Source organism: Rosa chinensis, chromosome 2 (genome assembly GCF_002994745.2).
Source record: "Rosa chinensis cultivar Old Blush chromosome 2, RchiOBHm-V2, whole genome shotgun sequence".
NCBI lineage: Eukaryota > Viridiplantae > Streptophyta > Magnoliopsida > Rosales > Rosaceae > Rosa > Rosa chinensis.
The window spans coordinates 69,811,587-69,823,873 of record NC_037089.1 but is presented as its reverse complement, the minus strand read 5'-3'; the positions used below and the strand labels follow the sequence as shown (position 1 = coordinate 69,823,873).

The window sequence follows — 12,287 nt, the reverse complement described above, 5'->3', positions numbered from 1 at the left end:
ACAGAAAAACTAAAGAGGTTCTAACCTCTAGTCTAACAGATTAAAAGCTACAAGAAAACTACAACTCAAATAAACCGGAAATTCGGAAAATCAAGTGAGTTTCGTCGACAAAGATCCAGAAGAAAATGAGGAGTCTCATTCCACCAAACCAAGCCTGATGATAACAAACCAACATTAGCAAGCGCATCTGCCACCTGATTTCCCTCTCTGAAAATATGAGAAGATTTAAATTGCATTTGCGAAACCACTGCAAGTAGTTTTGTGGTTCTTACCTAGTTGGGTGTGCTCCCCAACCTAGGTTCGAACCCCGAAGCTGTCGAAGTGGCCAGGCACTGTGCTCAATGCACAGTTGGAGCATTTCACATGCGTCGAATGAGTTTATTTTGGGCCTAGGAAGCCTTTGGGTTCCCCTTGACAAAGTAAAAAAAAAATTGCATTTGTGAGATACAGTGCAAACAATTATCCCAAGCAGCACGGAGCCTCCATGGAACAAGATGGGGTGCACAGAGCAAATTAAGTACCATAGTTGATCAACGTCAAGCCAAATGTGCTTCCACTCCCTAACCCAAGCAAGCTTAATTGCCAGAATAACCGTCATGATCTCCTAATCAACGGAGCTAAGAATCTCAAGATTAGAAGTAAAAGCACCCATAAAAGAGCCATGATAGTCCCTAAGCACTCCACCGTAACCTGCTCTTCCCGAAACACGTTGCCAGGCACAATCTGTATTAATCTTCACCCAGCCCATAATTGGAGGAATCCAATTAACCACAACGATCCTTGGAGTCCGACGAGGACGATCGACAACTAACCCCAAAAAAATTTAAGATTTGAAGCTGGAGTTCTCTCATCTAACCAAACTTCTTTTATATAATTTTGGACCTTCGATTTCGTTTGTAGAGTCCCGTTCCGCTGACCAGAGATTATTTGCTCACTTACCGTACGATTTCAATCGGACGGTTGACAGATCTCATCCTAGATTTCATCACTTATCTATCAACCGTCCGATTGAAATCAGACGGTTAGTGAGCAAATAATCCCTAGTTAGCTGGAACGGGGCTGTTCATTTGTAATAGGTAATCTTTTTATCTGACCCAACAAAAAAAAGGTAATTTTTTAATAAACATTTTTTCTCATTTAATTTGTTTTATCGACTGACTCAATCTTTTCTTTGTTGGCTATATATGAAGATATAAGATATTTGAGAGCTTGCATATCCCATGCTCTTGCTTCATTAGGCATCGAACCCAAGTCAAAGGGTCTCTTTTTATGGTACAAGCTTCATCCTTTTCTCTCTATTCAATACCACAAGCTTCAGATTTGATGAGTAATAAAGATCCCATTTTGGGATATTGAGGATTTACCACCTCAAGCTGGGTACCTAGCTTTTATATAGCTGCATCTGAATTCCTCTTGGTTCTTTGTTTTTGGGATTCTGCATTTCTGCTCAATGTTTCAACAAGTGGGTAATGCTTAGAATTGAGTATTGCCTGCTTCTAGGTTCTCAGTAATTTACAGTTTGGCGAAATTGAGTCATATTAGTATGCTTTGTTTGTTGAGAATTGAGAAATGATATGGTGTTTTTAATAGGGTGGTTTATGCTTCTAGAGGGAGAGAGATGCGAAGAAATTCAATGGCTGTGAACATGTCAAACACATCACAGGTGATAGCTGATGATTTGAATGTGAGGCTGGACTATTTTGAAAACAGAGGTGATACTTCCTAACCGTTACACTAATCCATCGCTTATTATGATAACGGTTTGAGTTCTAGGTAGTGCAGGTTGTATCTCTTGCTACTGAAGGCTTCAATCCCTGTGAAGTAAAGTTCATGATATTGCTTTTGTCTTTCTGTTACGTTCTTAGTGTTTGGCTTGTAGAAATTGCACTAATTAATTAATGCAGAAAGTATGTCATTTTATCCAGATTTCTACTTTGAGTTTTGTATTCCATCGTCGAAATGAGTGTCAACAAATAGTTTTCCTTTATTTTGCAGTGGCATTTGCACGGTTGTTGTTTCCTGCGGAAGCCAAGCTTGCTATGGAAATGGCGGATCATCCAACATCAGACTCTAGTGGGAACTTACGAGAGGTCGATTTGAATGAAACACCCTCTGTACGATCCGAAAGACTCCACGAAAAATTGCGAGCCCTAATTAAAACAGGTATGGTCATTTTACCACCCACATGTAACTCAAACTGTACTCTAAAACTTTGTGTGATGTGCATGCCTCCTTGACATGTGTTATGACAAGTATTTTCCGATGCCTGACCTCTTTGACCATAGCACTCTCTGGAGTCTGATCCTTCACTAATGCACCTGTTACTGTCCCCTTTCGTTCCAATACCATCTAGTATGGGATTGTTTTGTCATAGATGCCTTTGTTTTCTCAACGGCTGTACTATGGGATTAAGACAACCTAAAATAATTATGCAGAAAAATTAAGAAGGAACTGAGACTTTTATATAGTTTCGGGCATCTGCTCCATGATGCACTTTTAAGATCTACAGTTCTCTGTTAGTTTGTTTTCCTGTTGATGACTGATGAGTGATCAAGTAAGGTAGAAAAGTAAAATTGTAACATTTTGCAAATCGTGATATGGGATCCAAGTTTTCTAGTACCATGGTGAAGTTGGTACAGATTCAAGGAGTCTTTGGAAACCATCTGATTTAGCTCTAAAGCTTGTCACTTATATGCAGCTAGAACTACTTTAGGGAAACCGTGTTTTACATTGATTATTCTTTGACAAATTTGTAAGTCGTGTTTTATGGTGATTGACAGTGGATATGGGACAGCGCTTCTCCCCCCATTGCTCAGAAGTTCTTGATATGTTTCTGGATGATGAGACGGACATGGCTGATTACTTCCTTGAAAAAGGAACTCCTGAAGAGGAGAAAAACAAGAAGAGGATGCGCTTCATGGAACTTAAAGATGATATACAGAAGGCATTTTGCAGGGATGTGGCTGAAAACCAGGGTCAGTTTTGACAGCCTCATCATCATGGATCCAGCTCCTCTTAAGTGAGGAGGATGTGAATTTACTTCAATTTAATAAAATCTAGGCTCTCCGTCTAATCTAAAAGTTCTAACAAGTGACACATCACTCTTCCACAAATTTTTGGTTTTTAGTCTTAACCACAGTTAACTTGCCGTTAACCCTAGAGAAAAAATTAGGAATTTTGCGTTTGCTTGCTTTGTGCTTCCATGGCAATTCATGGTTGCATGAAGAAGAAGAAGAAGGAAAAAAAAAAACTGCTTGCATTGAATACAGACCCAGGCCACGATGGTTCACAACTTCAGATAATGGATTACATGCATAATTTTATGTTTTTTAGTGTACAATACATGATGAGGGAAAGCTGATGACTACCTACATAATTGGATAAGAATCTTACATAATCTCTCAGTGGCTCTTTCTTTGTGAGCACATAAGGACCTTGTCAACTACTATTTTAATGTCTTCTTGCTTTCTAGAAAGAATGAACAATTGAATGGTAAGTCAATAACAGCTAGCACGATTTTTTATTTCTTTCTTTTCTTCAACCATGGATGAGTTGTCATGGAAGAACAGAGAAGCAAACGCGCACAGCAACTCCAAGCCAAATCCCAAATTTTTCTTTTTCTTTTTTGGCTAACGGCAAGTTAACGGTGGTTTAGACGAAAAATCAAAAATTGGTGGAAGAATGATGTGTCAATTTGCAGGACCTTTAGATTAGACGGAGAGTCATGATTTTATGAAATGAAGTAAATTCACACCCTCCTCACTTTAGAGGGGCCGGATCCCATCATCATCCTTATTATCTCTGAAGGAGGGGGTTAATCACTTAATCGTCGATGAAGATTTCGCCAGAAAAAGTTCTTTTTTTTTACGTAATTTGTGTTTCTAGATGAAAGGTGTGTATGAACCTATAAAGACAAATTTTTGTTGGCAATAACACATTTGTGGACGAAATTTCGTTGGTAACATTATTATTCATAAGCAATAACACCTTCATCTACATATATTTCTTGACAATAACAGTGCAATACATCTTCTGCTGATAATTTGTCGTCAATAAAAATATGAGAAAATTAGATATAAACCCCAAAATTCAACCATCTATTAGGAAAAACCTATACATACTTTTCTTTAAATTTACACCCAAGTCAGATTAATAAACCTTCCAAGCAGAGTGGATGCCTACAACCAATATTTTCCTTATTTTCATATATGTCTAATTTGCCCTTTTACATTCTCTCAAATAATACATGTCTAATGTATTTACTAAATATGAATATGTAGGTAGGGCTTAGATAATAAAAATGTTCAAGCTTAATAGGTGTCGATACGCAATGATATATACCACTATCATAGGTATAATATAATAAAAAACCTAACAAAGAGGTATGATACAAAAAAAAAAAATTCTAATATAGAGATGTTATACAAAAACTATCAACATTTAGGCTGTAATCGAATATATAGGAACAAAAAGTAAACCTCCTATATGTTAGATACATACTTTTTTTTTTTGTTTCTTTTTTGTTCAAGCATCAAGAAATAACTTAACAGTACGAAATGAAAAAGATGCGAAAATTGCATCAGAAATACAAGAATTAAAAATGCAAGAGCAACAACGTCGAAACGCATCACTGATTTTACATTACTGATTGCATCCGTGTAGTGAATTGAGTAGTCGGTGGTTTGACTACCCATGCAACTCCAACGCACAAATTGATAAAAACCAATTTGACACTGGAATGAGGGCAGTCTCCCACCTTAAGATTGAAGCCGGCCAAGGGTGTCAGAACATTTGGCAGACGATCTTTCACAAATAGGTACCATAAACTTGGGTCCTGAATCCACTACCAATAACGCCCAGGAGTCCCAAGCCATTTTAGCATTTGACACACAACACAACAAAGATAGCGTGTCGCAGTCCAAATCCAAAACCCACCCGGATCCCAGATCCGGATCCTGTTGCAGATTCCACCCGGATCCGGATCATGCACAGTTGGCTCTGGGTTAGAAGCAACAGACTCACATTCCATTCCCATCGCCAGAACCACTGTTGACTCACTCCCACACCAACCGCCCCAAGCGATGTAGAGACCAAGATGAAGAGCGAACCACCAGACCTGCAAGATCAAAATCAAAACCAATAGAACCAGCCAAATCTCGATAAGTCCCTGTCAACCCCCAGTTGCGCAAGGCCGCGATGCCTCCACTTGGATAAACCAAATCGCCGCATTTTGCCACCTCTGTCAGCTAGCCACAGTGAACAACAGTAAAAAAACCACCACTATCCCATGCGCCCCTCACAACATCCTCCTTCACCAGATCTATGTCAGCAACCATCTGCACAGAGAATCCACCACATCTCCATTGCCCAGACTTCGGAAACCCCAGGAGACAACCACCGCAGCCAACATCCTCTGCCCGAGCAATCAAAACAAACACCCCACCACCGCCACTGTGGAGAGCGACGAGAGTAAAGAGAAATAGGCTGAAACCCATGATAGACTCCATGAATATGGAGTAGGTGCAGGAGCGGTGAACCCGAAGGAACGCCGAAATCCAAACCCTAGCAGAGCTAGGTCGGCAGAGTTTTTTTGTAGAAAAATAATATGAACTTTGTTAGATATATAGAAACAAAAAGATGAACTTTTTTAGAAAAATAATATGAACTTTGTTAGGCTTTAATCGAATATATAGAAACAAAAAGTAAACCTCCTATATTAGATACATACTTGAAATCAAATTATCTATATATATATATATATATATATATAAGTATTCTAATGATCGGGTACCTTTTTTAGATAAAATTTTTATGTTGCATGTAATTGGAAATAGCATACATACCTTACAAATAGAACAACTGTAGTCACTGTATGATATATATTTTATTAACCTATGTTTGCTTTCCATTCAAGTGTTTATATGAAAAAGAAAAAACAGACCACAAAATAGAGAAAATCAGTCATAAACCTTGATTTTGGTATTGATTACAAGAGCTTCAATCAAGGGTCTAGTTCAGAGCTTGTGGCATATTTAGTAATTTTTGACAAAAACATGTTTTATTTTGTATGTCAGTTAATGAGAATTTATTTCTGTAATCAACCTAATTAACAGATTTGGGTATATCATCTTTGCTCACCTAAGGGACAGTTTTAAGGGACTGTGAGGGACAAATGCATCTCAACCACATGTATTAAATATAAAAGCAGAAATTATAACAACTTAAAACTGTGCATTTATTTTTAGCCGTCAGATTCACTTGTCCCTCACAATCCCTTAGATGAGCAGGCCTTTTGGGTATATATTAAAAAAGAATAATGGATGGGTTTAATGTAATAGGTGCAATTAAATTTGGGTGTAAAATGAAATGCCCCTAAAAATATTAATATAGCAATTTTATATAATTTTACCGATAAATTTCCGTTCTCAATAATAGTTTGACCGATTAAGTTCCATCAATAACAATATTTATTTTATTTTTTGAATAATAAAATGGTGGCTGAATGAGATATCACTTTGTGGCTGAGAACAACTTGGATATGGCCCCTGGCTCCTACCCAAGGGATGTTTTTCACAAGCTGTGGGGTTTGTCAGGAGAAACTCTCTAGCGTCCGCCCTACTTGTAGCCTTGCATGCTTTCACTAGACCAACCTCATTGGGTTTTCCCAAACTGAGATTCTAATCAGAGACCTCCTATTACCAACAATATTTATTTTATTGGCAATAACACCGTTGCTTCTTCCTCTCTTTTTTTTTTTCCTGAAAGTTGGAAAATTGGAAAAAAAAAAAAAAAAAAACTTTGTTTTTGTTATTTTTCGAAAACTCATCGAAAATATTAATTTCTTTTTGTTAATGAACCACTGACCATATGTTGTCTTTGTCCCTCCAAAATTCCCAAAACTCCAGTTCGTGTATTAGAGCCCCCACCGCCATAAGTACTTGCAACCTTGAGATTGCGGCTTTTGCTATATAACTCCAGTTTCATTGACTGACTGAATCTATTCTTTGTCGGCTATGAAGATGTAAGCTATTTCATTGGCTCTCTGCCTCATCTTCCATATCCCATGCTCTTGCTTCATTTGGGCATCAAACCCAAGTCAAAGGGTCTCTTTTTATGGTACAAGCTTCATCCTTTTCTCTCTATTCAATACCACAAGCTTCAGATTTGACGAGTAATAAAGATCCCATTTTGGGATGCTGAGGATTTACCGGCTCAAGTTGGGTACCTAGCTTTTATATAGCTGCATATGAATTACTCTTGTTTCTTTGTTTTTGGGATTCTGCTCAATGTTTCAGCAAGTGGGTAATGCTTAGAATTGAGTATTGCCAGCTTCTAGGTTCTCAGTATTTTACAGTTTGGAGAAATTGAGTCATATTAGTATGCTTTGTTTGTTGAGAATTGAGAAATGATATGGTGTTCTTAATAGGGTGGTTTATGCTTCTAGATCGATTTTATAGTATTGCCGAGGTTGAATAGAAACTGTATAGATTTCGAGGAATGGAGAATGTGAATGATCTGTCGGCTTCGTTGAGCTTTGCCTCCTCATATCTGTCAAATGGGTCTAGTGGAAGCCATGGACTTGCCTCGGCCAATGCTCAACCCGGCTTGACTACTGAGCATTTGAGTCTAAGCAAACTGAGTGACAATCTAGAGAGGTTGTTACTTGATTCTCAGTACGACTATAGTGATGCAGAGATTGTTGTTGAGGGCATCCCTGTTAGTGTTAATCGGTGTATATTAGCTGCCCGTAGTCAGTTTTTTCATGAGCTTTTTCAGAAGGGCAATGATAATTCGATGAAAGAAGGTAAACCGCAGTATCTGATGTCTGAATTGGTTCCTCACGGTGGGGTTGGCTACGAGGCCTTCAATGTTTTCTTGAACTATTTGTACACCGGGAAGCTTAAGCCATCACCTCCAGAAGTGTCGACATGTGTTGAGGATGTTTGTGCTCATGATGCATGTGGCCCTGCTATTAACTATGCTGTGGAATTGATGTATGCTTCTTCCACGTTTCAAATGAAGGAGCTTGTTCAAGTTGTTCAGGTTGTTCATACTTTCCTTTGTAATTAAAAAGATCTCTCTTGTGCAATTGATGACACTCAATTATATATTTTTCTTAAAAATACACATGCATGATAGGGTTTTCTTTGACAACTTGTTAACTTGGTTGTCCTAATTGAACAGTGTGATGATACATCCTACAATATTGTCCTATAAGGTTACAATACCTTAAAATGCTCTGACTTGACATTTCATAGCATCCGAATTGTAATTTGACATGTAAAGCTGTGGATTGACCAAAATGAGCAAAGCAATGGCATTGGTTTCATCTCTGGAACTCAGAATCCATGCAATATGTTGTTACTATGTTCTCTCTTTATCTACTCCATATTTGGAATTAGTTGCATAGTTTTGATACTTACAATCTGAAAACTTTACTACATCAATTCTCTTAAATTCACCTATTGTTCCTTAGATTTGATGAAATTATGAAATTCTGATGAAATACTGATATCAATGTTTTAAGATTGTCCCTATCTATGTGGTATAAAATTATGTTATTAGCCAGAAATTAGCATGGAAATTTCATTTTTAATATATATATATATATATATATATATTTTTTTTTTTTTTCTTTAATGCAACTCTCTTTCTGATATTTGCCAATTTTGTGCTCCGGCTTAACAGTCTCAGGCTGTTTCAGTTTCTAGCCTGAGCCCTGTAGTTTCTATGTCACAACTATTTTTTTGGTTCTAAGAAGCTCTGAAGCATAACAATTATTACTTGGGTGCAGCAAATGTTATTTTGTTCTTCTCAGTGCACTAGCCTGTGGCCCATAATTTCTTAGTCACAACTCGTTTTGTTGTTCTTAGAGGTTTTAAAGCATAAAGATTGCTTTTTGCTCTAGTTTTCCAAAATCATAAACACTGTCCTTTGGTTTTATATTTTATTGGGATACTGTGATTCTTGTCTTGTGTAGCAAAGGGTTAGGTACTTGAGTTTTCTTGTGATGGTTTTGGTAGGATTGTGATATCATGTTTACTTTTTCTTTCTTCTAATTTTTGAACAGGATCATAACAGTTTCTTTCTGGGGTTTTTCTTTCTAATTTATTTTTTAACTGTTAGATTTAAACACAATCTTTCAAGTATTTAAAGTTTGTTGAGTAACACATGCACACATCTAGCAGATCTTTTCATCATTTTTTCTTGGGGATTTCAACTGTCTATCTGATCATTGTTACCTGTTAACCAACTTCCCCGCACACACACACACACACACACATACATAATATATGCAAGTAAAAGTATTGTTTATATTGCAAAACTAGCCAAATTCCAGCTGTATGATCATATGTGTATGCTGACTATTTCCACAAATTCATGCAGCGCCGTCTTTGGAACTTTGTTGACAAAGCTCTTGTTGAAGATGTGATCCCAATTCTTGTAGCTGCTTTCCACTGCCAACTGAGTCAGCTGCTCTCACACTGTGTTCAGAGGGTCTCAAGGTCAGATCTCGACAATGTGGCTCTAGAGAAAGAGCTTCCTCATGAAGTTTTAGATGATGTAAAATCACTCCGTCTCGAATCTCAGGAAAAGGATGAATCAATTATGCTGGAGAAGGAGCCGAGGGAGGATAAGAGGCTTAAAAGCATCAGGAGAATCCTCAGGGCATTAGACTCTGATGATGTTGAACTTGTTACCCTTCTTCTGAATGAGTCTGATTCTATCACATTAGATGATGCTCATGCTCTCCACTATGCTGCTGCATACTGTGATCCTAAGATTGTTAAGGAGATTCTTGGTCTAGGGTTGGCAGATGTCAACCTTCGCAATGCACGAGAACATACTGTGCTTCATGTGGCAGCAAGGCGTAAGGAGCCATCAGTTATAGTTCATCTTCTGAACAAGGGAGCCTCTGCCTTAGAAACTACATCAGATGGTCAAACTGCTGTTGCAATTTGCCGGAGGTTGACTAGACCAAAGGATTATAATGAGAACACAAAGCAGGGAGAGGAATCTAATAAAGACCGAATGTGTATAGATCTTCTAGAGAGAGAGATGCGAAGAAACTCGATATGTGGGAACTTGTCAAACACATCACAGATGGTAGCTGATGATTTTCACGTGAGCCTGAGCTATCTAGAAAATAGAGGTGATATTTCTTAGTTGTCTTACAGTACATTTAGTCATAAAGGCTACTGCAGATTAGTTGTTTCCCCTGATACCAAGGGGTTCAGTTTTTGTCTTGTTTTTATTGTTTCGGATCGGTACAGCCCAAGAATATTTAAGGAGAGATAATGATCATGAGTGAGCATTACCGGGATCTGCTTGTATGACCTTGAAACTTCCAACAAGCCCACTTGTAGAAATTCCACTTGTTAGCTCATAAAGTCTGACACTAGCTTACCACATTCTCAATCTCATCAAGATATTTGCTTTGTGTTCATATTTTATTATCCTTGAAATGAGTGTTAAATGGTTTTTGTTTTGCAGTGGCATTTGCACATTTGTTGTTTCCTACCGAAGCCAAGCTTGCTATGGAAATGGCAGATGCTGATTTAACATCAGGGTACACTGGCCTTTCAGGATCAAGAACCTCAAATGGAAACTTACGTGAGGTTGATTTGAATGAAACACCCTCTGGAAGGGCCAAAAGACTCCAAGAAAAATTGCAAACCCTTATTAAAACAGGTATGGTTCCTTTACTTGTGACAACTGATATGTATCCCAAACCCTACTATAAATCCTGTGTGATTTGCACGTCTCCTTGTACTTAACATGTGTTAACATCTCCTTCAACTTCCAATCATTTTTTTTTATGATCCAATAATATCTAGAATGTGCTATCTTGTGAATGTAGAGGCATTTGTTCTCTCAATATTGTACTATGGGTTTAGACAACCCATCTCTTGTGAAAAAATAAAATTGATTTAGTGATTGTAGCTTGCCACCATATTAGCATTGTTTTCCTGTTAGGAGAAAGTTGGGAAATACTTTCAAGATGGGTTGTTACTTGTTTGTAAAGCAATTCACTTTAAAATCAGCTATGCCATGCACTTTCTTATCTTATTCTTTTTTCTTTTCTTTTTTTTTCTCTCTGAAGTAGAGATGGTAATCTCTAGCTCTGTTTGATTTTATCTCTATTTTTGGTCAGTTATGTTGGGATTCTTAACTTTATTAGCTTCTACTTTTGTTTAACTCTACAATTGATGTCTCCATGGTCCAATGGATCCTTTTCTCAATGTTCTTATGAGATTTCAGGTAGAAACGTCAAGAATTAATTGAAACTTGGAATTTTTTAGATAGTTGGGTCTATGATGCAATGTCAAGATTTCAGTTCCCTGTTATCTTGTTAGCAGTTAGTTAAAGAAAAAATTGAAGTATCTTTTGCAGTCAAGTGTACATGGGATCCAACTTCTCTAGAACAGCTTGAAGTTAGTTCCCAGGACAGTTTTTGATAACCTTTCAATTTAGGTCTAAAGGTAGACAGCTGTATGTAACATTGCAACTGGAACTAGGTTAGAAAATAGCTTATTTTGTATCCTGATTATTCTCTGAGCTGTCGGTAATTATGTCTTATGGTGATGGCAGTGGAAAAGGGTCGCCGCTTCTTCCCCCATTGCTCAGCAGTTCTTGATAAGTTCTTGGATGATCTCGGTATGGGTGATTACTTTCTCGAGAAAGGCACTCCTGAAGAGCAGAAAAACAAGAAGAGGCGTTTCTTGGAACTCAAGGCCGATGTACAGAAGGCATTTTGCAAGGACATGGCTGAAAAGGCTGAAAATAACCAGTCTGTTTTGACATCCTCATCTAATTGAAGGAGGGGGTAAATCAGAACAAGGTTAGGAAAAGTTGAAGTTAATTACTTTTTGTAGGAAGCCGTGACATTAGTATGTGTTCTCTCAAACATCTTTAGGAGCCTATTTTTTTTTTGGCTTTCTGTATCATAGATTGAGTCTGTAAAATATCACTTTAGGTATTTGGCTTGTAAAGTGTTTCAAGAGTTACCAGTTTTAGAGAAGAAGAAAAAAGCAAATGCCTGTTCTTTGTATTTCCCTGTTGTGGGGTTGTCAGCTTAATATTCTTCCATAGTGTCCACCCAATAATAAATACATGCAAATTGCAAATTCTGATTTAGTTTTGTTCATCACGTCCTCATTTTCACTTAGAAATTTGGATTTGTATCGTCATATTAGTTCAGCATCCTGTTCTATTTCGATATGGACTATCAATGATGCATAAGCAATGTTTTTACCTTTCCCAAATTGCCAGAAACAACAGAAGCA

General features: G+C 37.5%; 2 protein-coding genes across 2 annotated transcripts; both read left to right on the top strand.

Annotated features, from left to right (window-relative positions):
- Positions 1-1,192: 1,192 nt before the first annotated feature.
- On the top strand, positions 1,193-3,950 carry LOC112189679 (BTB/POZ domain and ankyrin repeat-containing protein NPR1). Its single transcript, XM_024329024.2, has 4 exons — positions 1,193-1,272; positions 1,591-1,712; positions 1,996-2,163; positions 2,781-3,950. The coding sequence occupies exons 2-4, from the start codon at positions 1,619-1,621 to the stop codon at positions 2,984-2,986; spliced, it is 468 nt and encodes a 155-aa protein (XP_024184792.1). The 5' UTR covers positions 1,193-1,272; positions 1,591-1,618; the 3' UTR covers positions 2,987-3,950.
- Positions 3,951-6,861: 2,911 nt separating this feature from the next.
- On the top strand, positions 6,862-12,148 carry LOC112186278 (BTB/POZ domain and ankyrin repeat-containing protein NPR1). Its single transcript, XM_024324632.2, has 4 exons — positions 6,862-8,043; positions 9,388-10,153; positions 10,495-10,692; positions 11,593-12,148. The coding sequence occupies exons 1-4, from the start codon at positions 7,498-7,500 to the stop codon at positions 11,817-11,819; spliced, it is 1,737 nt and encodes a 578-aa protein (XP_024180400.1). The 5' UTR covers positions 6,862-7,497; the 3' UTR covers positions 11,820-12,148.
- Positions 12,149-12,287: the final 139 nt, after the last annotated feature.

Bases quoted from the DNA above. Each gene is read 5' to 3' on its own strand.
- LOC112186278 (XM_024324632.2), top strand. From the start codon at position 7,498: ATGGAGAATGTGAATGATCTGTCGGCTTCGTTGAGCTTTGCCTCCTCA. The intron at 10,154-10,494 runs GTGATATTTCTT...TTTGTTTTGCAG, and splicing joins GAGCTATCTAGAAAATAGAG to TGGCATTTGCACATTTGTTG. The intron at 10,693-11,592 runs GTATGGTTCCTT...TGGTGATGGCAG, and splicing joins GCAAACCCTTATTAAAACAG to TGGAAAAGGGTCGCCGCTTC.
- LOC112189679 (XM_024329024.2), top strand. From the start codon at position 1,619: ATGCGAAGAAATTCAATGGCTGTGAACATGTCAAACACATCACAGGTG. The intron at 1,713-1,995 runs GTGATACTTCCT...TTTATTTTGCAG, and splicing joins GGACTATTTTGAAAACAGAG to TGGCATTTGCACGGTTGTTG. The intron at 2,164-2,780 runs GTATGGTCATTT...GGTGATTGACAG, and splicing joins GCGAGCCCTAATTAAAACAG to TGGATATGGGACAGCGCTTC.